The 22,162-nt window shown below is 41.2% G+C and overlaps 6 protein-coding genes across 6 annotated transcripts; 2 read left to right on the forward strand and 4 right to left on the reverse strand.

Annotated features, from left to right (window-relative positions):
- Positions 1 to 6: 6 nt before the first annotated feature.
- Positions 7 to 1,999, reverse strand: LOC118743274 (CCA tRNA nucleotidyltransferase 1, mitochondrial). The gene is made up of 3 exons (XM_036475857.1): positions 1,221 to 1,999; positions 572 to 1,162; positions 7 to 503 (listed from the first exon to the last, which is right to left on the reverse strand). Exons 1-3 carry the CDS (start codon positions 1,932 to 1,934, stop codon positions 153 to 155), a joined length of 1,656 nt encoding a protein of 551 aa, XP_036331750.1. The 5' UTR covers positions 1,935 to 1,999; the 3' UTR covers positions 7 to 152.
- A 1,029-nt stretch (positions 2,000 to 3,028) lies between these two features.
- Positions 3,029 to 4,882, forward strand: LOC118743308 (glyoxylate reductase/hydroxypyruvate reductase). The gene is made up of 3 exons (XM_036475904.1): positions 3,029 to 3,107; positions 3,298 to 3,505; positions 3,563 to 4,882. The coding sequence occupies exons 2-3, from the start codon at positions 3,312 to 3,314 to the stop codon at positions 4,464 to 4,466; spliced, it is 1,098 nt and encodes a 365-aa protein (XP_036331797.1). The 5' UTR covers positions 3,029 to 3,107; positions 3,298 to 3,311; the 3' UTR covers positions 4,467 to 4,882.
- On the reverse strand, positions 4,451 to 8,838 carry LOC118743281 (symplekin). Its single transcript, XM_036475869.1, has 6 exons — positions 8,652 to 8,838; positions 8,403 to 8,596; positions 7,141 to 8,337; positions 6,150 to 7,087; positions 5,181 to 6,097; positions 4,451 to 5,094 (listed from the first exon to the last, which is right to left on the reverse strand). Exons 1-6 carry the CDS (start codon positions 8,736 to 8,738, stop codon positions 4,900 to 4,902), a joined length of 3,528 nt encoding a protein of 1,175 aa, XP_036331762.1. The 5' UTR covers positions 8,739 to 8,838; the 3' UTR covers positions 4,451 to 4,899.
- A 687-nt stretch (positions 8,839 to 9,525) lies between these two features.
- LOC118743293 (nuclear receptor-binding protein homolog) lies at positions 9,526 to 14,353 on the forward strand. The gene is made up of 3 exons (XM_036475879.1): positions 9,526 to 9,956; positions 10,016 to 11,176; positions 11,767 to 14,353. The coding sequence occupies exons 2-3, from the start codon at positions 10,085 to 10,087 to the stop codon at positions 13,159 to 13,161; spliced, it is 2,487 nt and encodes an 828-aa protein (XP_036331772.1). The 5' UTR covers positions 9,526 to 9,956; positions 10,016 to 10,084; the 3' UTR covers positions 13,162 to 14,353.
- Positions 14,354 to 14,552: 199 nt separating this feature from the next.
- On the reverse strand, positions 14,553 to 16,551 carry LOC118743301 (m7GpppX diphosphatase). The gene is made up of 4 exons (XM_036475892.1): positions 16,234 to 16,551; positions 15,940 to 16,150; positions 15,717 to 15,862; positions 14,553 to 15,469 (listed from the first exon to the last, which is right to left on the reverse strand). Exons 1-4 carry the CDS (start codon positions 16,450 to 16,452, stop codon positions 14,795 to 14,797), a joined length of 1,251 nt encoding a protein of 416 aa, XP_036331785.1. The 5' UTR covers positions 16,453 to 16,551; the 3' UTR covers positions 14,553 to 14,794.
- A 242-nt stretch (positions 16,552 to 16,793) lies between these two features.
- On the reverse strand, positions 16,794 to 21,331 carry LOC118743320 (exocyst complex component 4). Its single transcript, XM_036475916.1, has 10 exons — positions 21,275 to 21,331; positions 20,636 to 20,973; positions 19,820 to 20,576; positions 19,627 to 19,751; positions 18,940 to 19,263; positions 18,478 to 18,879; positions 17,966 to 18,407; positions 17,717 to 17,893; positions 17,430 to 17,636; positions 16,794 to 17,353 (listed from the first exon to the last, which is right to left on the reverse strand). Exons 1-10 carry the CDS (start codon positions 21,329 to 21,331, stop codon positions 17,177 to 17,179), a joined length of 3,006 nt encoding a protein of 1,001 aa, XP_036331809.1. The 3' UTR covers positions 16,794 to 17,176.
- Positions 21,332 to 22,162: the final 831 nt, after the last annotated feature.

The following is a 22,162-nucleotide window of genomic DNA, read 5'->3' on the forward strand; positions in this document are numbered from 1 at the left end:
AAAAAAAGTCTAGTACAAATATTTCGATTATGAATTAAAAAATATGTATGTAACAATAATAGTATTTTGAAGAGTTTCAAAATAAAAATATGAGCAATTTTATAAAGAAAATTGTAAAATCCATTCCTGCTAATATTATTTTACGGTTTACATCATTGCGATTTGCGTTTTTTGTTTGGCGTGGCGGGTGGCGTCGCTAGGCCTTCTATAACTCCCTGCAAGTGCTGATCTAACAGTTCCTCGCCACTCAGCGAAAAATCGCTATCGATCCAAATTGAGCGTAGTCGTGTCATGATTACACCCATTCGTTTATCCGCCGCTAAACCACGTTCTTTCAACATGCTACCAGAGAGTGGAAAGCGAGGAGCTTTCCATGATTTCAAATCGTGGTAAAGATTGAACTTGTTTGTATATTTTAGCAGCTCTTCGACATATTCTCGTTTAGCATATGGCTGCAGGCAAAGTCGTTGAAAGTCGCGCAGCGTTCGAAAATCTGCATCAACCTGGAATACAAGTTTGTACACAAATACATCTATGTACATACTGTATAAGAACTTTTTATCATAATTACCTTATGTCGATTCTGAGTAATAAATAGCGCCAAATCACGTTCATAAGCTGACAATTTGAGTCGCTGATGCAGCTGCATAGCATCCTCTGAGGTATGCAGTAATGCAATCAAATACAATATCGGTAAATGAGGCGGTGAATAATTTGCCAAGTCTTCGCAAAGCCGTTTAAACTCGTCTATGTTAGGTTCCGCTGGCAAACCACAGTAAGGTGCTAAGCCAGCAGCAATCATTTCCTGTACCAATTCGCAACCGAAATTTCCAACCACAATCTTTTGTAGCTCTGTCCATATGCGCTCGCCACTAATACGCGCCAAACCACCGACATTTTCCCGAATTGCTCTTAAGGTCTCAGCATCATGCTTCGATGGTTCGCGTGCTATGCGACCATAGAAACGGAAGTAGCGCAAAACACGTAAATAATCTTCTTTAATTCGGACATTAGGATCGCCAACGAAAACCACGCGACGTTGTAGTAAATCATCAAAGCCATAGAAATAGTCATAAAGTGTGCCATCAAAGCCGAGGAACATGGAATTTATTGTAAGATCACGGCGATTTGCATCCAACTGCCAGTCCGTTGTGAATTGCACCTTGAAGGAAAATGTATTTAAAAAAATTACATGAAATAAAGAGAGTATGTACACCTACTTCTGCATGTCGTCCGTCGGTGAGTACATCGATGCGTAATGTGGTTACCTCGAAATTTTCTTTATTATGTATTCGTGTCGTTATCGTGCCATGCTTCTCACCCTTCGCATTTATCATACGCACGTCTTCCTTGGAGAACATTTCTTTCATTTGATCCGGTGTTGCTGTAGTAGCTAAATCGATGTCTTTCGGGGTTAAGCCCATTACAATATCACGCACTGCACCACCGGCAATGCGCAGCTCATAATTATGCCGCTCGAAGATATCAATCAATGCGCGTAGTTCCTCGGTGAAAATACTTTGGAATTCTGGTGTATCTATTTTCTTAAATGCAGGATCTACACGCATTTTCGAAGGCACACCAAGCGGTTTCAAATTTGCCTGCAAAGCTTGGGCCACTTGTGTAGCTTCCGTTGTGTAGTTTCCTGGCGACATGTGGCGTGCAAAGTTTGTGCTGAAAGCTGCAGACAAAATCCTTTTTTCTTTCAGCTGCGTTCGAACAATACGGCAAAAGATGTGAAAAGTGTTTTGCATAACTTTTTTAACCAAAATATTGGATTTAAATAGGAAAAACTGATTGGCCAGCCACGGACGTGAAAAAAACAAATGTTTTGATTTGCAATTGTTTTTGTTGTAAACTGTGAAGTCAGCTGATTGGGAGTACTGCCGGATCTTTGAAAAACATTCGGGATTTTCTTTGTTCCGGATATTCATATACGTCCGGATGAGGATGCTCTTCTAATAATTAACAGCACTTGTATTTATTGTAACCAAATGAATTCTAACCCAGAAATTTTTTTAACCTTTTTAATTCCAGAAATTTAAGTATCTGGAATTCTCTAGGGTGCGGTAACAACCCCTAAAAAAGGTGCGGAAAAGTCGGGAGGGGTATAGAAAACAACGAAATTTAACAAAAGTTTTTTGTTCATAACTTTTAAATGGTTAATAATATTAGGTTTGTTCGTCGAGCAAAAAATTTGTACGAATTTGTACGAATTATCACGATTTTTGCCCAAATCGCGTTCGTGCAGACCAAAAAATTATCCAACACTCAAAAATTGTGAGAGCAAAGTGACAGTTCTCTTGGAGAGAAGTTGCAAATTCTTGCTGGAAAAAATTTTGCCAGCAAGAATTTGCAAACACGAAAACATGTGGTTGTGGCGCATGGTTGCATTTTTGTCTACAATAATTTGAATAAATTAGTTCGTTAAATTAAAAAATTTATAAACACGAGCGATTTTTTTATGAAAAAAGGAAGTAAATAATTGTTGATATAATTAATTTAGTTAATTCCAATGATTTGAACTTAATTCGGCTGAAAAAAATGTTATTCGCAATCGGAATGCAATTGCAACCAGAGTCGATTTAAGAAACCCGACAGCTAGTACGATGAAGAAATTGAAATGAATGTTAAAGAAAGTCAGAACAACAAGAAATATACATGTATATCCTGTTTTTGGCCATCGGAAAGAATTTTAAAAATTCTATAAAAATTTTTTATGTTTGAAATGCAACCGTGGACGCCAGCTGGCAGCGAAACTTGCAAGTTCCTGCAAATTTGCGTTCGTGCAGAAATTTGCAAGTTTCTCAACATGAGAGAGAATTTGAGAGAATTTTTTCTTACTCTCTGATATTTTGAGTGTTGGATAATTCTTGCTGGATTTTCGACGAACAAACCTATTACCTCCCCCCTCCGGATTGTTATTAGGTGGGCTGAAACGCGTCGTTTGGTACCCCTCCCGACTTTTCCGCCCCTTTTTTAGGGGTTGTTACCCCCCCTAGAGAATTACCAAGTATCTTAATTGACTTCAGCTTTTCTTTCACTGAATGAACGACAACAGCTGATTCATGAAAAGTTGTTGGAAGTCTACAACAACAAAAACCAATACCGCCCCCAAGGTGTATTAAACAAGGTGGTGTTGGGGCGACAGCTGAGTTTTTCGCCGTGGAGGCCATTACGTCAAAATGATGTGTTTGTTGTAACTCATACCAATGACAGTATGGACATCAGCGTATAATTTGTTAGTGTAATTTTTTACTTATATACGGCCAACACCACCTTGTTAAATACGCCTTGACCGCCCCGCTCCAATGTCGCTGCTGACACGCTCCATCATTTGCCTGCTGCACAAGCTATCACCAACATTCCGGTTCTCTGCAGCTACGCAATCACACAAATTTGTGCGAAACTCACTGCATTATTCAAAAATGTCTAGCGAACGCAAGAGTGTGTATATTACACGTCCCGATGTTGCACCAGTGGGCATAGAATTGCTAAAGGCAGAGTGAGTAAAATTTTAAGTAAAGCTCAATACGATAAAAGTGCAATCCACTTTTCACAGGTGCAATGTTAGCAGCTGGTCGCAACCGTTGCCAGTACCGCGTGAAGAACTGCTACGCCAAGTTGTCGGCAAAGACGCTATCTACTGTGCACTAACCGACAAAATAGACGCAGAGGTCATTGAAAGCGCCGGTCCACAGTTGAAGTGTATCGCCACCATATCGGTCGGCTATGAGCACATCGATCTGACTGAATGCAAGAAGCGCGGCATACGCATTGGCTATACACCGGATGTGCTCACCGACGCTACAGCTGAGTTAACTGTGGCGCTGTTGCTTGCTACCAGCCGGCGCTTATTCGAAGCTGGTAAAGAAGTGTACAATGGCGGTTGGAAATCATGGGCGCCTAATTGGATGTGCGGTCAAGGTCTTAAAGGCGCTCGCGTAGGTCTTTATGGGTTCGGACGGATCGGACAGGAAATCGCAGCCCGTTTAGTGCCATTTAAGCCTTGCTTACTAACATACACTACGCGCACTGAGCGCACGGCTGAAGCGGCCAAAGTGAATGCACAACGTGTAAGCTTCGATGAAATGTTAAGTGAATCAGATTTTATCGTAGTCTGTTGTGCACTCACTCCTGAGACGAAAGAAATTTTCAACGCCGCTGCGTTCGAGAAAATGAAACCGAGCGCAATTTTCATTAACACCGCGCGCGGTGGCGTAGTAGATCAGCCTGCACTATGCGCCGCACTAAAAGAACGCTGTATACTGGCCGCAGGTTTAGATGTAACCACACCGGAGCCGCTTCCGCTCGATGATCCAATACTGAAATTAGATAACGTTGTTATATTGCCACACATTGGTAGCGCGGATGTGAACACGCGCACGGAAATGTCGCGCATAACGGCTCTAAATATTTTGGCCGGGCTGAAAGGAGAAAAAATGGTGGCTGAAGTGGCGGTTTGAAAAATAACACTTTTATTAATGCGCTACGTCAAGAATTATAACAACTAAACCACCAAGCTGGAAGCGATTGTACATAAATTAATGGCTCGATTACGGATAGCAACTGGCAGCTGATTTCCTAATATTGCCAACTGCATTTTTGTAGTAGCCGCGGAAATTTTGATTGAGATAATTATATTATTTTTTAACCGTTTCAGCAGAATTTTTTTAACTGGTTGCCTGTTCTTCAAAATTCTATTATCTTCCACTTTATAGCAATTCACTAGAGTTGTTATTTATGATATACATTTTAATTTCACTGGCGCTGCCCATGGGCAACCCAACTAAGTTCGCGTTGCTATCCATAATCGGCCGGTAAAAAAAAAATGTATTTAGTTATAAGCGAGTTTGGAATTTATATATAATCAGAGATAAAATATTTTTATGCGACTGTCTAATCTTCGCCTGGAGGTAGCGGTTGGGCGGATTTGGGAATAATTGAAGTGTTGATGGCGCCAAGTATGGGAATAGGTGCTGGAACCGGAGCTGGCACCGGGGCAATGGGAATTGTAGATATAACTGCGATTTCAGAGGGGTCTTCTATCTCTTTTTTGATTTGATCAACGGTTATGTAACCGCCGGTTTCGTCCTAAAATAAAAAAGTAATGAGAAATTTAAGTACATATATACATATTATCTAGTAGATTTCTCTTTTTTTATTTACTCATCACTTACCGTTATAAAAACATCCACAGTCTTCCCGGATATGATATCCAGCAGCTGGGGCGTTATGCCGCTCATCGGTTCCTCCTGAATGCTCTGCGCGTATTCATACAATGGTTGCCTCAAATCGGGGCACTGCTCCAACGCATCCACAAGTTGATGATGCGGTAAATGAAGCAATACTGGCAAAGATTGTGGTTTCAAACGTTGACAGCATTTGAGAAAACCTTCCCAAATAACTTTTTGACGCCACACTTGCTTCAATATGAGTCGTTGCAGCAGATTTAAAACGAAATTCGTTAAGCGTGGATATAGTGTTATGCTCTGGATAATGGTACGCATTAGCAAGGTCGGTATAGGTACCACTTCGACTAGCTGCTGCAATACGCCAATTAGCACTTCTGGCGTAAAAACTTCCTTTTCAGCTAAACAAATTGACGTGGCTTTAACTACTGCTTTCAAATCGCAAGCACTTGGATCCATAGTATGTAAGGCGACGAGTATATCGGTTGGCGTGGCAGCCATGGTTTGGTTAGCGAATTCAGCGCCTACGCCCAACAAACGATTGAACACCTCCTTCACTACAATTTGATTAAGCTTTAGTAACTTTGGCAGAGCATTCAAAATTTCTTGGCGTGTGAGCCCGCTGAGCACAGGTATTAGAACGCGCACATCCTTGACTTTATTCGCATAGAGTTCTCGAACTCTGTGCACTAGTTCCGGATTAGGTGTTGCCACACGCTCAGTCAGCAAGTGTATAACGCGTATTATGAGAGTTTCAGTGCCTTTGGGACAGTCTTCGATAAATGTAAGCAGTGTTGAGTCTTCAGCGCCCATTTTCTTTATGGTTGGGTCAATTGAACGAAGAATAGTACGTTTCAGATCAGCGCCAGTGGTAGTGTAGATGTGGCAAAGTTTGTTTAGAAAAACTAGAAGCAGAAAATAAAAAAATAGTTGCGTAAAGACGATCAAGTCACTTACCCTTTGGTTTATATGGCAGTAATGTCAGCAGCAATGTCAGGCAGGTCTTAACCGTTTCCTCTTTCCAGCCTATTTCAGCTGCCGGTCGTCCATATTCTTCTGTGAAAATACTTGGCGGTGGCACGTCCTTCTCCAGATGTTTGGCCCAATCCAAAGCAAATTCTTCAATTCGATTCGGCAGCACTTTATGTATATGATACAACGCGATTATATGCTCTAAGGCCCGCTCTCTCAAGTCCGTACGTTCATGCACACAGAACATTAAAAGCACTCTTATTAGTTTATTCTTGCGTGGTGGACGCATAACAGCCAAGTCTTTCAGTAGGTCAACGCCAGGATTTACGAATTCTTCGGAGAAGCACATTTCCACCAGCTGATTGAGAGCATCGTCTGGTAGCAATGGCGCTTCGAGAAATATGCGTCGTATCAATAAAATTTTATCTTTCAATTCACACGTTTCACGCACCCCTCTTATTAGTTGGCTGAGTAGTTCGTTGTAAGCATAGTCGGGTCGATTTTCTGACTTTACGTAAGAATGCCGGGTAAACCCTTGTAGTAGACAATACTCTTCATACAGCCAAGAAAAGGCCAAATCAATGCGCTGCTTCACATCCAGCATGATGAAATCGAAAATGAAGTAACGTACTTTGTCGGGAAATGTGGCTGCCATTACGGTAAGTGTTTTACGACGCTTTGCAGACACGCCGCCCACAATGCACTGTCGTTCCGATTGCAAAATACGCTTTACAGCCTCTAAGAGGAATTTTTCTTTCATCGGACGCGAAAAAGGTTTGGTAACCTCTTGCAATTTCAACGTCTTGGCGCGCATTTTCATGCGCTCGATCAGCTCTTGTTCACCTTTGGCTCGTTCCATGTTTTCACGCAATTTTTTTGTGGCTTCATCTTTTCTCATTTGGTCTTCGTCGACCGGTTGGTCACTAAAAACAAAATATGTGAATGTATTCAATGTCGTCTGCCCCCGTATGCTTACCTCTCATTTGTGTCCATGGGTTCGGCGCGTCGTGGTCGCATAGGCGTTTCCTTACTAAATGCTGCAGCACCTGGCCCAATCTTTTGCGCTGTCATCTGTTCGCCAAGTACCTTAGATATCTTCGATACTTGCTGCTGTATGGACATATCGCGAATGGGCGCGTATTCATTTAGGAAATGCTCTGGCGGTTCGTCCGGCAGCTTAGGTAAAAATTCAACTACTAAGTTTACTGCTACATCAGTAACACGCAGTTTTTCAGCCAAAAATTTCTCGTTTACACGCAAACAACGCTCACGCTGCTTTTCTACTTCCTCCTCATCGACCTCCATTTCTACATCTTTTGCAGATTCATCGTCCTGACTCGATTTAGACCTACGCTCCTGTTGACGATTTATCGAATCAAGACGCATTTTTTTATTAAGATTACTTGCTGCGCCTTCCAATATTCTTTTTTGCCTACGCGTTTGTTCCTGTTTGTCCATTTTAGGTATAGCCCGTTGGATTTCGCTCTGTGACGCACCCAAATCTGACAACATGTGTCTTATGGACGCCTGATATTCATACGATCCGCGATTTTTTAGCAATGCCATTAATTGCATCTTCAAACTTTTACGTACAGAGCTAGCCTGTGAATCTGTGAGAGTAGGCGGTAGATTTGAATTAAGTTGCTTAAAGGCGTCCACAACAGGGCCCATAAGACTTGGCCGCAATTTGGCAATGGTACAAAGGCTGCCAGTGCAGGTGATAAGATTCACAGAAGAAATATGTGTAGCTGCATGAAACTTCAGCAATATATCGAAAATATTTAATGCTTCCTCCTCCAACTTGGTTCGTTTTACCAACTTAAAATTCAGAGGTACATCTTCCAACGAAAAGTCGTTGTCTTTCTTTTGGCTATCTTCATCTGGATAACTTTGCAGTACAACAACGCCTTCCAAAAATTTTAAAGCATTGGTACGAATTCCATCATTCTCGTTGTCGATCAGATCCAAGATTTGAGCTTTTAGCAGACTAAGAACACTCCAGGCCTGTTCAGCGCTGTCTGACACCTCAGTTACACTACATACCCATTGTAGGCCATTCTTATATACACTGCCGCACGCCTGTATGACACGTTTAATTACCTGGGGCGAGCGATCGCGCAAGAGCATTGAAATGACGCTTATTACTTGTGGCAGCAACTCCACCTTCACCTTACTGGGGTAAGGGTTATACTTTTTTATTTAATTTCTGCTTTCTAAAGCCACTGACTGAAGACTTACCAAATTTGTTCAATGAAACAGACAACTTGTTTCCGGACATCTGCATTGGCATCATGCGCAAGCGAGAGTATGTGTTCCAAGAACTCCTCCAGCAACTCAACACATGAGCCCAAAATCATTTCTTGTGCCTTAACCAACAGATCGCATTTGGTCGAAGGGTCTGCGTTGGGTACTTCATTTAACCACTCTACTACCTGGAAAGATCAAAATAAGTTTCCAACGACATTCCTAATTGCTACCACTCCATACCTTGCTACGTGCGTTTGCAGTCTTCTCATCCGTAAACAGATTTACTGCTTCGCCTAGAAATTGGCTGCGCCCCAGAAGGCCCTCCATATTTTGTATAATTAGAAAATTTTCCGAAAATACAAATATTGGAACAATTATCGCTGAAAATTCCAAGGAGTCGCACAATGCAAAAAAAAAGTAAAAAATACACCGGGTTTTGACGTTTCATGCTTTATGATAAAACACAGGGTTGCGTGTGGCAATGCAGAGGTTCCCAAGTCTTTAGAATAAAAACCCGAATTAATAAAACATAGTGGAGCGGCGAGCTAAGCGAAGAGCTAGCATCGAGCACAACTTCAATTACAAATCGAAAGTAATTTGCCTAATTTCAATTGCAGTTACACCTTGCAATTTTTTATTTCCGAAAGTGATTTCTGCGAATCTGCAAAAATGACTTTCTGGCTATTTACACGGCAAAGCAGACTTTAAATTTCGAATTTTGACAGCAAAATGCGTAGAAAAAGCGCTTGCATTGCCTCGTTTAACCGCACTATTACACCTTGCTATTTTTATTTCCGAAAGTGATTTCTGCAAATCTGAAACAAAGACCGGAAAGTAAACTTTCCATTTCGCATTTTGGCTGTCAAATGCGTAATAAAAGCGCTTGCATTGCCACGTTTAACCGGACCTCTAGTTTGAAATATTCATAAATTCATTCATTCATTAAATTCCTCTTATCCCGGTACATTCAACAATTTAAGATCCTTTGTGTACCTAAATTGACTCAAAGGCGTCAATAATGCAATGAAAATTTAAAAATTGAGTCTGCGATATCTGTAGAAAGGGCCAATTGGCACCCTTTTTAATTTCCGGTTAGGATCGGCAACATTGATTGTCAGTGTCACTCATCGATTGCTGTCAGTGTATCCAGAAAAAAAACTCGGTGCCGTAGAAGAAAGATTCGACGTGCAAATTGCTTAAAACAGGCAGAATTTGCACAAAAAATTTGCAAATAACAATAATTACCGCCAGCCGGTTGCATTTATATGGAAAAGCTAGTTAAAGTAGCTTGAAAAGCACATATTGTGCAAGGGAAATCAAGTGTAAACGACGTCTGTTGTGGGGCAGGAGGTGGAACACGATTTCAAGGAGGGCACCACGAAAGGAAAGCAAACGAAAAAAACTCAACGAGAAACGTATTAAAAAGCAATTACAAATAAAAGATACGCCTTAAAACAATAAGGAAACTCATCAACTGACTAATCGACCAATCTACCAGCCAACCAAACGACCGAACGAGGGTACAACGTAGCTGATAAAATAAGAGTAAAAAATACGACTGAACTTGAACAAGAGCAAATACAAATAAAAGTGATTTTATCTAGACAAACAGCAACGGCCACCGCAATAACAATCGCTGAAGCAGCAAACGCGCCCTGCACACACGCGCTCCAATGTCAAGCGGCCAAGTAAATGTCGCTGGCGACAGCAATGGAGCAGGCGGGGGCAGTGGTGGCGGTGGTGGAGGGGCAAACACAGCAGCACAAGCGGCGCCACAGCTGCAACAGCAACAATCACAACAACATCAACAGCAACCGCCACCACAAATCATGGGCGCTTCAACGACAACCGTCGTCACAGATACAGTCAATATGGCAGCCGATTCGTCACCGCGTGAGTCAGGCGATGACTCGGAGGATGAAAGTGAAATCCTTGAAGAATCACCATGTGGGAGATGGTTGAAAAGACGCGAAGAAGTAGATCAGCGTGATGTGCCCGGTATCGATTGTGTTCATCTGGCTATGGACACCGAAGAGGGTGTTGAAGTTGTTTGGAATGAGGTGCAATATGCCAATTTGCAGGAGCTTAAGTCGCAAGAGGAAAAAATGCGGCAAGTTTTTGATAATCTAATGCAATTAGATCATCAGAACATAGTCAAGTTCCATCGCTATTGGACAGATACACAAAATGCAGAACGGCCACGAGTCATATTCATTACGGAATACATGTCGTCGGGGTCATTGAAACAGTTCCTCAAACGCACTAAACGCAATGCCAAACGGTTACCATTGGAGGCGTGGCGCCGCTGGTGTACACAGATTCTGTCCGCGCTCAGCTACTTGCATTCCTGCATACCGCCCGTAATTCACGGCAACCTCACCTGTGATAGCATTTTCATCCAGCATAATGGTCTGGTGAAAATCGGTGCCGTTGTGCCCGATGCGGTACACTACAATATGCGGCTGCATCATCGCAGTGATCAAAGCGAGACGCATCACTTTATGGCACCAGAATATGGTGCTGCTGAGCAGTTGACTGCCGCCGTAGACATTTATGCCTTCGGCATGTGCGCCCTGGAAATGGCTGCATTGGAAATTCAGCCAAGTGGCAGTGAAACGACAACCATCAATGAGGAGACAATATTGCGCACCATCAATAGCCTGGAGCATGATTTGCAGCGCGATTTGATATTCAAATGCTTGCGGCGAAATCCTGCCGAGCGGCCAAGCGCCAACGATTTGCTCTTTCACCCTTTACTTTTCGAGGTAAGTAAACGGGTTAATCGGAGTAAATAAGAGTTAAATATTAAAATACCCCCCTTTTATGAATCCGTACGATGCACGATAAGCGTTTGCATTCTGTTATCCCCTATTAAGAACCGATCTTCGTCGGAGCAAATCTGAAGTCAGCGTAATTGATTTGTTTTGGTTAACGATAAAAAGGGAACAAAAACCACAGACATTCAAAATAGTACATCTGTCGGGCGTATGAAGAGAATAATACGAAAATTAAACGCTTGCTAGCGGTTAACGTCTATCGTATGGAAATTCATAATAGGGGGGATAGCTTATATATGTGGCTACAGCATAAGCTTAAAAAAATAATAACAAGAATACATGTTACTAATTCTGGTTCAATTAAAAAAATATTCAAGTGTTCAATAGATATCTAGTTTGAAGGTGACGCCTTAAACTTATTTATTGAGGGGCTAATATTTGCGAGAAATTGTTTTTGCCGAGGAATTATTAAATCAATTTCAGACGGGTCCCCTACTTATGCTTCTTGATGCATTTCGAAGACATTGATTTCATTAATTCATTCGACTAATTCACTTTTACTTTGCTGTTGCTTGCAGGTGCACTCACTAAAGCTTCTGGCCGCTCACTGTCTAGTGTTTGCGCCCAAGAATCGGACAATGTTTTCGGAGACTCTGATAGACGGCATGATGCAGCGCTATAACCGGCCTGAAGTGATCATGGCCCGTGTGTCATGTGGCGAGGAGGAGAAGAACTATCGTCTTGCAGACGTGCCTTCAGCAGATAAGTTGGAGAAATTCGTAGAGGACGTCAAATTTGGTGTATATCCGTTGACTGCGCTTGGCGGCAAGAAGCCACCACATTTTCGCTCACGTGCCGCATCACCAGAACGCGCCGATTCAGTTAAGTCGGCCACACCGGAGCCAGTCGATATCGAGTCACGACGCATTGTCAATATGATGTGCAGTGTTAAGAAGTTGAAAGAGGACAGCAGCGATATTGCAATGACGATATTGCTACGCATGGATGACAAGATGAACAGGCAATTGACATGTCAGGTGACGGAAGCCGACTCGGCCTCTGATCTAACCAACGAATTGGTGCGCCTGGGCTTCGTGCATATTGATGACCAGGATAAAATACAAGCGTTGTTGGAGGAAACGTTGCGGGGCAGCTTTGCAGTGAATAGCGGCGGGGTCTGTCCCTTCGAACAGGGTGCGCAAGCGCTAACTTTTAGTGCCACAATCAACGAGCATATGCCGGGCGGTGTCGGTGTGAGTATTGTTGGGAATAGTGCTGGTGCCGCCAACGCCAACGGCAACTTTGGTGCAATCGGCATGGGCAGTGGAGGTGGTGCTGCTGGCATTTACAATGCAGAAGGTGCCAACGTGCATGGCAATATTGCCGTAAAGCCGGCAACGACAGCGACTTTGGCAGCACTCAACCAGATGGAACGCAATTGGTCTGTGGCTGATACAGACCCCAATGCTGGATTGGCGAATGCGAATTTGCAAGCAGCAAGTGTGGGTGCAGAAATGGCTCTTGCAATGTACCAAATGCAACAACGGCACCAGCAACAACTGCATGAGCAGCAGCAGCCGCAGCCGCAGCAACATCAGCTACAGTCACAGCTGTCACCGCAGTTGCACTTGCAAATGCAAATGCCCGTTCCGCAACAGCAGCCGCAGGTGCTAACCACATCGCCGCCCCCAGCTGGCGCACTGCCGCCATTTTCAGCGCAAGCAACTCAACAAATAATGCATGAGCAGTCTTTGGATCAGCAAATCGAGGGGGCGGCAGTGCCCTTAACTGCCACGGTGAATAGCATAAATGCACCTCAACAACACTATGCAAACGCTCAGCAGCAAATAATGCACTCTTCCAATCCAACAACAGCAACTGCAACTGTGACTGCAGCTATGCCAGCACCTTTACCAACTGTAACCGCCACAAACGCCTCGACCTCCTCAGCCGCCTCCTCCACTATCAATTAATATTTTTTTAAATATTTAAATACACTACATTGATATTCAAGAAACTGAAGTAGCAGAAGAAGAAATAGAATTATGGAAAAAGATGGAGAAATTTATATTTTTAAATTGCAAAATAGAGCATGGGAGCCACACAGCACAGGTGGTGCTTCGCGAGTTCGTATCATCAAGTCAGACAATGTAATGTAATGTTTTTTTTTTGTTTTTGATTATTATTCATTACGAGTATAATGATTACGAATATTTTTTATATAGTCACTAAAGAAAAATAAAGTTTTTAATTAAATTTGGAAACAAAACAAAAGATAAAATAAAAACTCAAAAACTAAAATTTAAAAATGCTTAATTGATAAGCTAAAAGCAAAGACAAACGAGTTAAAAGTGCAGAATGTGCAAAACAAATTAAAATTGTAATAGAATTTAGTTATAAATTGTATAAGAAGGCTTCCAGCAGATATGGCGCATGCGCATCAACGGGTTAAGTTGATATTCCAACACTGGTTGTTAAAAAAACAAACAATTCAATTCAAATTTTGTAAGCTGTGCTTAACAGCATCTGCGACGCATAGCAGGAGTACGTGCGGAACAAATATAAATGGCATCATTATGGAGAGACTTTAATTTGTAGCCAATATTGTTGTTATACGCAGCGTAGCGCCATCCACAATGCCATTGCAAATTGATATGTGATTGTTTTGGTTGCTGCTTGCTGGACACGGGCGCGACAGCTCTGAAATGTCATGCGTACGAGCACTAACTGAATGAAAGCCAGACATACGCATATGAATCATCTAGGAAAAGCTTAATAAATGTATTTATGGTATTTGAAATTTTAAATACACTGCAAAAAAAGAAACAGCAAACAGCAAGAACAACAATAATGTACTACATACATACATACATACATATGTACATTTAAAGAATCCTTGCATGGATACAACACACGCATACTAAATTTCATACATATTTACATACACACCCACACACAATAAAGAAAAACCCTGTGCATAAAACACGACAAAAAACTGTAAGTGTGTATTATAATGCCCGCGCAAGGAAAATTTAATAAATCAATAATAATCATAATGAAATGCTTCATCCATAAATCAACATTATAAAAAAAAAAAACACAAAATCAAGCAAATAAACGAATGCAATTTTCATTTAATGAAAATCTTTGCATCAGAGAAAAGCATTTAAGAAGTGTTCTCATTTGCCGTCAATGGCTTTATAGAGTAAAATATTATGTATGTACTTGACTTAGCAAAACCTTCGAAGTTACCTCAAACAATATCCTTTTGAACAACCACGGAATGGCTAACAGATATCTGCGCATTTATTTGGTTACTGCGTTCACTTCATTTATCATCGTTCAAGTCAAGCAAAAAAGTGTATTTACTCTTAGCCCCCCGCATTTTAGTCAAGTACAGCGCTGAACAAATGTGTTGGGTACACGCTTGTTTATTTGGAACAAATACTTTTTTCAATAAATGATTTGTGAAGTGAACAGTTTCGTTACCGGAATTTCTCTGCACCAATAACAAATACAATCTTGCATGCATCACATTTTTTACATTTCAAATTAATTTGCTGATATTGGGAATTATTTAAGTGCAACAACATGAATTTTCTTGATTTATTCCACTGCAACCTCTATGGTTGGTGTCTCCTTCAATTTTCTTTCTGGCGGTTCTTCAGCATTTGCTTCATCCGCTGCTAATTTTAATTTCTTTGCTTGTGGTTCATCTACAGCATCAGCATTACATTGCTCCTTCTCTTCATTTTTTTCAATCCCGTTTTCTACTATTTTTGCGCACTTCTGCACCGCTTTTTGGGCTTCATATGCATCTAACAGCTTGCTGTCCTCGAACAAAACAAATGGCAGTGTCACACGCTGATAATAGTCAGACATCAATTCAATATTGCTTATGACTATATCCAGCATATGTGATTTTTCACACCAAATACCTGGCGCATCGCCACGCACCGGATTGATATGAGCGTGCAGATGATAGAATGATGGTTGATAGTGAAAATATATGCGCAATTGTGAGGCGCATAAACCGTAACGCTTTTCGATAGCTTCTGCAATTCCAGCGCGTAGATTGCGCAAAAGCGGCAGATGAGTGGAGTTGAGATCACGTAAAGATTTGATATCGCGTTTGCGCGTAATGGCAAGAAGATACAGTGTCTCCAAAGTTTTGCCATCCCACTTCAAGTCGGGCAAGAGTATGAAGCCAGTTTCGGGATCTGAATCTTCATAGACAATACGATCAGTTTCTTGACGATGTTCCAGTATATTGTATACCCACTAGTAAGATAAAATTGAAAATCATGGCAAGGTAAATAAAATACGGTGGGGCGATTTTACAGGAACTTTCAGTTGAAAGCAACAACATCGTCTGGTGTGAACGGCTTTTCAACTAATGAAGTTGGGGGGGTAGCCAACTTTAGATTCTTGATGAAATTATAATTATTATACTTCTACTAATCGCTTATTAAATTTGCCTGGAAAATCGCATGTGAACACCGTTAAAGCTTAACAGATTTGGGCTTACATCTAAACTAAATTGGCTGTTTGTTATATACGGCAAAGTTAGCTGCTCATATAACGCTGGAGTTTCAGTAATCAGGTACTTTTGAGTCAACGAATACTTTTCAATGTGCTTCTCTGTAGCTGGATATACCACTGTCGTCTTAATGCCTACAATTATGAGTTAAATGTGCCGAAAAAAAAACCACTACATAGAGTCAAATGTGAAAGTCCGATTTTTTTCTTACCATTCAATTCAGTGCTGGGAATGCATCGAAAGCTGCCATAAATGTTGTTGATAAACTCCGTATGCACCTGCAGGGCAGCACTGAATATGCTTGGAGTTTCAGTAGCATCCTCCTCGCTTGCAGTTTGCACATCACGCTCCTTGAATGCTTGTTTCTCGAGCAAAACAACAGCTACATCAACAGTAGAAACATCGGGGAATGAGCCCAACAACTATGTATATATGTACATGTGGATAGGAGGTTAAAAATTTCATTTGTGACTAGCTGCTGTTATATATTTTCTTAAGATATTACCGCTATAGTTTTTCTCATTGTATTATTTTGTAAAATACGCGTCAACTTAAATTTGGACAATTCATAGCTTGGATGCGTAACCTCGGCTTCCGTGCTTGCCACCGGCGGCGACTCTCCTGCAGCAGTGCCATTCTCAACCCCGGTTGCTTTTTCTGCTATCTTAGCAGCCGATTCCTCAACAGTTGTTGGTTCTGCGTTTAATTCGGTATTTTCTGGCATGGTTTATTGTTTGATCCAAAGTCAATTATTAAAAATAAAAGAATACAAATATCGAAACCCGCCAGTAAAATTATGCGAACGCTTCTTCTTATCAGCACTGAAATTCACAGTAGCAATCAGCAGGGTTGCACGAATGCGCCGTCAACCTCGTTGACAGTTGGTCCTAAAATTAAGGACTTTAATTAAAATTTGAAACAAAGTACAAAAGTAGAGGTATTCATACCGACTTTGTTAACTCGAAATTCTTTTCAATGTATTTTTTTTCTTTTAGAATTATCGTTTTACCGGTTTACCGATATTCCTACTGTTTACTACTACATGGCAATAAAAATGCATTGAAGTATTTAATGTATATGTATATATGTAACTTTGTTTATTGTAATTAATAATTTCCACTTTGTAATAGTATCAATATTTTATATAATAATAGCTAAAAATAAACCCAACTGTTTCAGGCAATGCGTTACACTCATACTTTAATGCATTTAACTATTGTTTTGTATTTGTTTGTATGTAGAGCTGTGTATGAATGCTTTTCGTGTTAATGTCCTTATGTGCCTTATATGTAAAAAAAAAACAGAAGCAAAGTTGCACAAGCTTTCAATTTTTGTAATATTTTAGTACATTTCGTTAAGCGAAACGAACAGTCTTAATTGCTAGAGTAAGAGTGTCGCTAAAGTTACAAGTTTTTCAATCGCCGTACTTGTCTTTATGCAAAACAGCATTAAACAACAATGCCAGTGGAGGGTTTTGCGCCTAGAATATCTGATAACCTTTGTTGATATGACGCCAGGACATTTGATTCGGTTATGCCACGCGCCTTACATGACAACTGCAGTGCATTAAGGTATTGCATTTCAGTGAACTGAGCGCCTTTTTCAACGATGTTCGTAAGAATATCCTGCAATTGAAAGGAACAATGTTAATTGAAAAATATTATTTATGGAAAGTGTTATTCTCTTTATCTTAAAGCTTACATCCGGTTCCATGCAGAGCAGTTCATAAAAGTTCTTCGCTTGATCCAGCGCCACTTCGCGTGATGCTGTAATATTACTCAGCGTTTGCTGTAATGCTAGCGAATTGCGGCACATGCGTTGCACGGTCGCTTGATCGATGTTTTCCAGATAGTTGGAAGCTTGTATGAGTATGCGCGCGGCCAAATGTGCCAAACCTTCGAAAATATACTAGATTTTACAAAAAAAAAAGATATTTTACCTTTTTCCGTTTTTAGAATTATGTAGTTTAATATTTTTCTATCACTCACCCTAGTCTTGCGTGGATGCAGCGTTGCACTGAATGCCTCATCCATTTCAGCCAAACGTTTGGTTAGCATCTGCACTTGCCGATCCGGTTCGAGGATATCATCATCCTTGGCGCCCATGAAACTGTTGGATTTGGTAGCTGGCTTCGAACGCAAATAGTGGAAGCATTGCACGCGCACCTAATAGATAATAGAGGTAAAACATTAAAAATTGTTTTTTTTTTTTGATAATAACGGAGATTTTGAACAAACCTCCAGGTGTAACACCAACAGGCACGTATTGGCAAGTTCATCGAATTCGAGTGCCAAATTGGTCAACACTTTAATGGTGCCATCTTTGATGGCTGCCGCATGCGTGGCCGTACACTCGGACGTGATGACATTAAGGCCATTTACCAAAGGTTTCCGCAGCTCGTTGGCGAATTCCGACACACGTCCAGAGAACCACTCCATGCTCTCCTGCAGCACTGCGAGCTCCTTCAGAACACTTATATCCGCTAGAATTTCCTGCTGCGTAATGCCACCCTCACCCAAGTTGCTAGTGAGCATTTCAGCTTCGCGTATGTTGCGTTGCTGCACTTGCATTGGACTCTCCTCTTCCGAAGGTTCGAAATTGTTACGCTGCAGCTTCTTACCATGCTTCACACGTTGGTTGTGGTTGGAGGATTTCAGATCAGTCCAGTTAGGAAGTGTTCTGCGTACCATAAAGTATGCGTGCCGTTAATGTAATTTAAAAAAACTAAACTATTACTTTGCATACTTACTTTAAAAATCGGCTAATGTCTTCATCCTTTAACCAAGCCACACTGTAGATGCGTTTGTCCTCCGAATCTGGTTGTACAACACCTCTATAGGCGGCCTGCGATATTTCACGGTACGTCTTTAGGAGGGCGCACACCATTTTCAGCAACTCATCCGAATAGCACGGCAACTCTTGAATGAGGGTTTTGGTCTCTTGCAGGCGCCGCTCCACCATGGCTGTACATTGCAGCAGTGGACGTGACAAAGCCATGGCTTTCATCTCTTCTGGAGTGATAATCGTGCGCCAAGCATCCTGATTTTTCGATAATGATTCGATGGTTAATTGTAAATTGCGATTGTGACCTTTCGATAGGAACGTATCCTTAATGTAATTGTCGATGAAATCGTGTAAACTGCAGGGCTGACTGTTGCAAATAAAATAACGGTTAAAAAGTTTCATAAATTCAAGTAATCAACAAACTCACCCCGGCTTGCATTTCATGAAGCCCTCGATTTCTTGTATATAGGCCATTAGTGGCAAATAGACTTTAGTTATCACATTCTGGTCGGCTTTACAGATCAGCACCTTGTCGCGTTGTTGTTTGGGGTGCGCAAAATTACCGCTACCACTACCACTGCCGCCACCACCAAGCGCAGTTGTGGTCAGATTATCATCTGTGGAGACGTCGGAGGCATTTCGCCGATGTTCCTTAACACCGCTTCCGCCACTAACGGCAATTGTGGGCGTGACACTCTGTTGTGGTGGTATATGCGACGACTTGTCAAATTTGAAAAGCGACTTTTTAGAACTGAAAAATAGTAGCTCGAATTAATAAAAAAAAAAAACATTTCAATCTGCCAAGCAAATAAAAAGGAATTAAGTCTACTACCAATAGCTTTTTGGGAACATTTTTCTAGAAATAGCAATAATAAATAGGGTTGGCGTTACGTGAATAGAAAAGGCTTCAATACTAACCAACGCACAGCAATATGAATGCGGTGTCTTGGAATATTTAAAAGTTACGCGTTAGTATTTTAGAAAAATATATTCAATCTAATAAACCAACAAATATGTTGCGTATTTATTTTATGAACACATTTCCCTTATATTTTCAAACATTGACAAATTTTTAGTTAATAAATTAATAAATTTCTACTTCTCTGCTCCTTACCTTGGTACTTTGCGCCGCAGAAAATACGAATTTATATTGTTAGTTGGCTCAGCAAACGCCGATTGTGTTGCATCATCCCCGGAAGCATTTTGTATATCCAAATAATCGGTTAACAGCAATTGTAGCTTAACAGTTATAGAAAAAGCATAGCTAAGAAAATATGCACACTAAAAATGAGTATTTAAGAACTTACCACCGACTGTGCTTGCGCCCAAAAGTCTGTAAGATCATATGGCTGCGGTCCAACTACTGTGTACTTTTGTCCCACTGCCAAGTAGTTTTTCAACAGCAGCGCATGAGTTTTAGCGATCGCCTTGAACTGTTTGAAGATAACTTCGAGCAATGTTAGTAAAGGATTATCGCGTTCATTTGCATTCAAATTCAGCGCAATCAATTGATACGTTGTCTGCCGCACTACCTCTAATAGTTGTGTTTGAATTTGTACACGCAACAACTCCAATGAGTCGGGCACTTTACCCAACATGCCGAAACATTCGACGATAATTGAAATAAAGTAGGTCATACTCAATTCGGGATCAACCAAGTCGGCATCATCAATTACCTCGGACTTCTCTAGATCAAAACCTTGCGCCATTTCCATGAGTGCCTTGCGCACACGTGAATTCGCTTCGATGCGATCTGTGGAGCGTCGCGCCCCAATACCCCTTGTAAAGCTCGAATTCAGGCGACTGGAATTATTGCGTTGAAAAGTGGTGTATGCTTCTGCGGCAGAGTTTTTGTAGAGTTGTGTCACGAGCTCTTCGTGCAATCGTTGATAAAGTTGTTGGCGTCGCGATTGTAAGTCTACACGCAAGTCGGCCAATCCTTCAACATCGCTAAGCGGACCTTGTATAGTTGCTAGCGCATCGGTGAGCGCTTTACTTGCATGCAAATATTGCCGTTTCGCTGTATAGCTGACAACACGTTGAGGCACTTTACGCAATTCGTTGCTGAAAAAGACAATAAATAAAAACAAATGCCTACGCTCAAGTATTGCAGTGAGACTTACATTTGCTCTAACATCTCCAGCACATACTTATGCTGCACCGCATCGGTCCACATCTTTTTCAGCTCCTCCCTGCGGCATTGTAGTAAACGCTTACAAGCACCTAAATTTTCTTTCACGCCATGTATGCGTTCTCGACTGGATGTTATCTCTGTTGACACTTGACTGAACAGTGGCAAAACTTGTGTCAACTGCTGATCATGACGCGATACCAACTCGTTCAGGCGCTGATCGGAACGTTTGAATTCTTTTTCGATCTTAAGCTTCTCTTGCTGGCGTTCCTCTGTTGTTTCGCTAAAGCCCAGCGATTTGATGACGTTGACGAGGAAACCGCAGCCGGCCTATGTTTGCAGCAAGGAGTAAAAGAAACATTTAAGAAAACAAGATAAGAAATGCTAGGATTAACTGAAAACGCCCTTTATTATTTTTACTGGATTTGACGCGACGGAGCACCGAAAAAAAATCAACTTTTGACAACCCCGCCGATGACAACAGCAAACACCTCTGCTCCACAAACATGGATTTTTATGCTTTTATGCCCATTTCGGGGTTTGGAGATTTTCTTATTTCTATTTCTAACGCTCGCTTACTATTCAAAGAAGCGTTTTTAGATAATTTTATGCACTTTTCTCCAATAATTACCTCATCTTTTCCATATTTAACACCGCGCGGAGGTTTTGTTGGTGGCGACTCGTTCATTTTTCATCTCACTACTGCTGTCATTTCATTGTTGCTGCCGCAGCGGCAACGACATGCCACGATTTAATGCTGCCAGAGGTTATAAATTTATGATTAAAAATCCAAATTTTTATGATTGCGAAACTTTTTTTGCTAGATTCAAACATTAAGGCAGATCATTTTAATTTTGAATTTAAAAAATCCATTCCTTCTCGTTTCTGACAAAAATCTGGAAAGTGTCAAAATGCACGATCGGAATAAAATTGCGCTCGCTAAAGGGAATAACCAGAAAAATTAAAGGAGCTCAAAACAAAAATTCTAGTCGAAATCATGAATATACATATGTATTTAGCTGGAACTTGAAGGGGAAACTTTCCTATAAGGGCGGTCGTGAAGCGGCGGTGAGCGAAGGTCGGGTAGGCGTGACACCTTCAACCCACCTTTTTGGACAGGGCATAAACCACCATTGAAAAAATGCTTTTCAGGCGTTTGGCGATTTTCAGGCTTTCAGCTACAAAATTCAGTTATTGCCGAAAGCCCAAAAAGCGCGAAATGCTTTAAGAGCTTGTTGTGAAGTTGTACTCTTAAAGACTGGAAAGCTTGTTATGGAGTTGTACTTTCACGCAGACAAATAAATCTTATATACTATGAATAAAGTGCTTCTTACTCCTTCTTATCGGGCGGAGCATAAGGCACCTGTGGCCAAGAGAGAGGGAACATACGCTCTCTATCCCCGGGATCTAGTATGAAATTTATAGAGTCTCTAGGGCTAGTCGAGGTGTTCTGATGACCTAAGGGTACAATAGACCTACCAGTCACAGGGATTTAACTCACTAACTATCTATCTATCTA

This window comes from Rhagoletis pomonella, unplaced genomic scaffold (assembly GCF_013731165.1).
Source record: "Rhagoletis pomonella isolate Grant_MI unplaced genomic scaffold, Rhpom_1.0 Rhpom_scaffold_00001, whole genome shotgun sequence".
Taxonomy (NCBI): Eukaryota; Metazoa; Arthropoda; class Insecta; order Diptera; family Tephritidae; genus Rhagoletis; species Rhagoletis pomonella.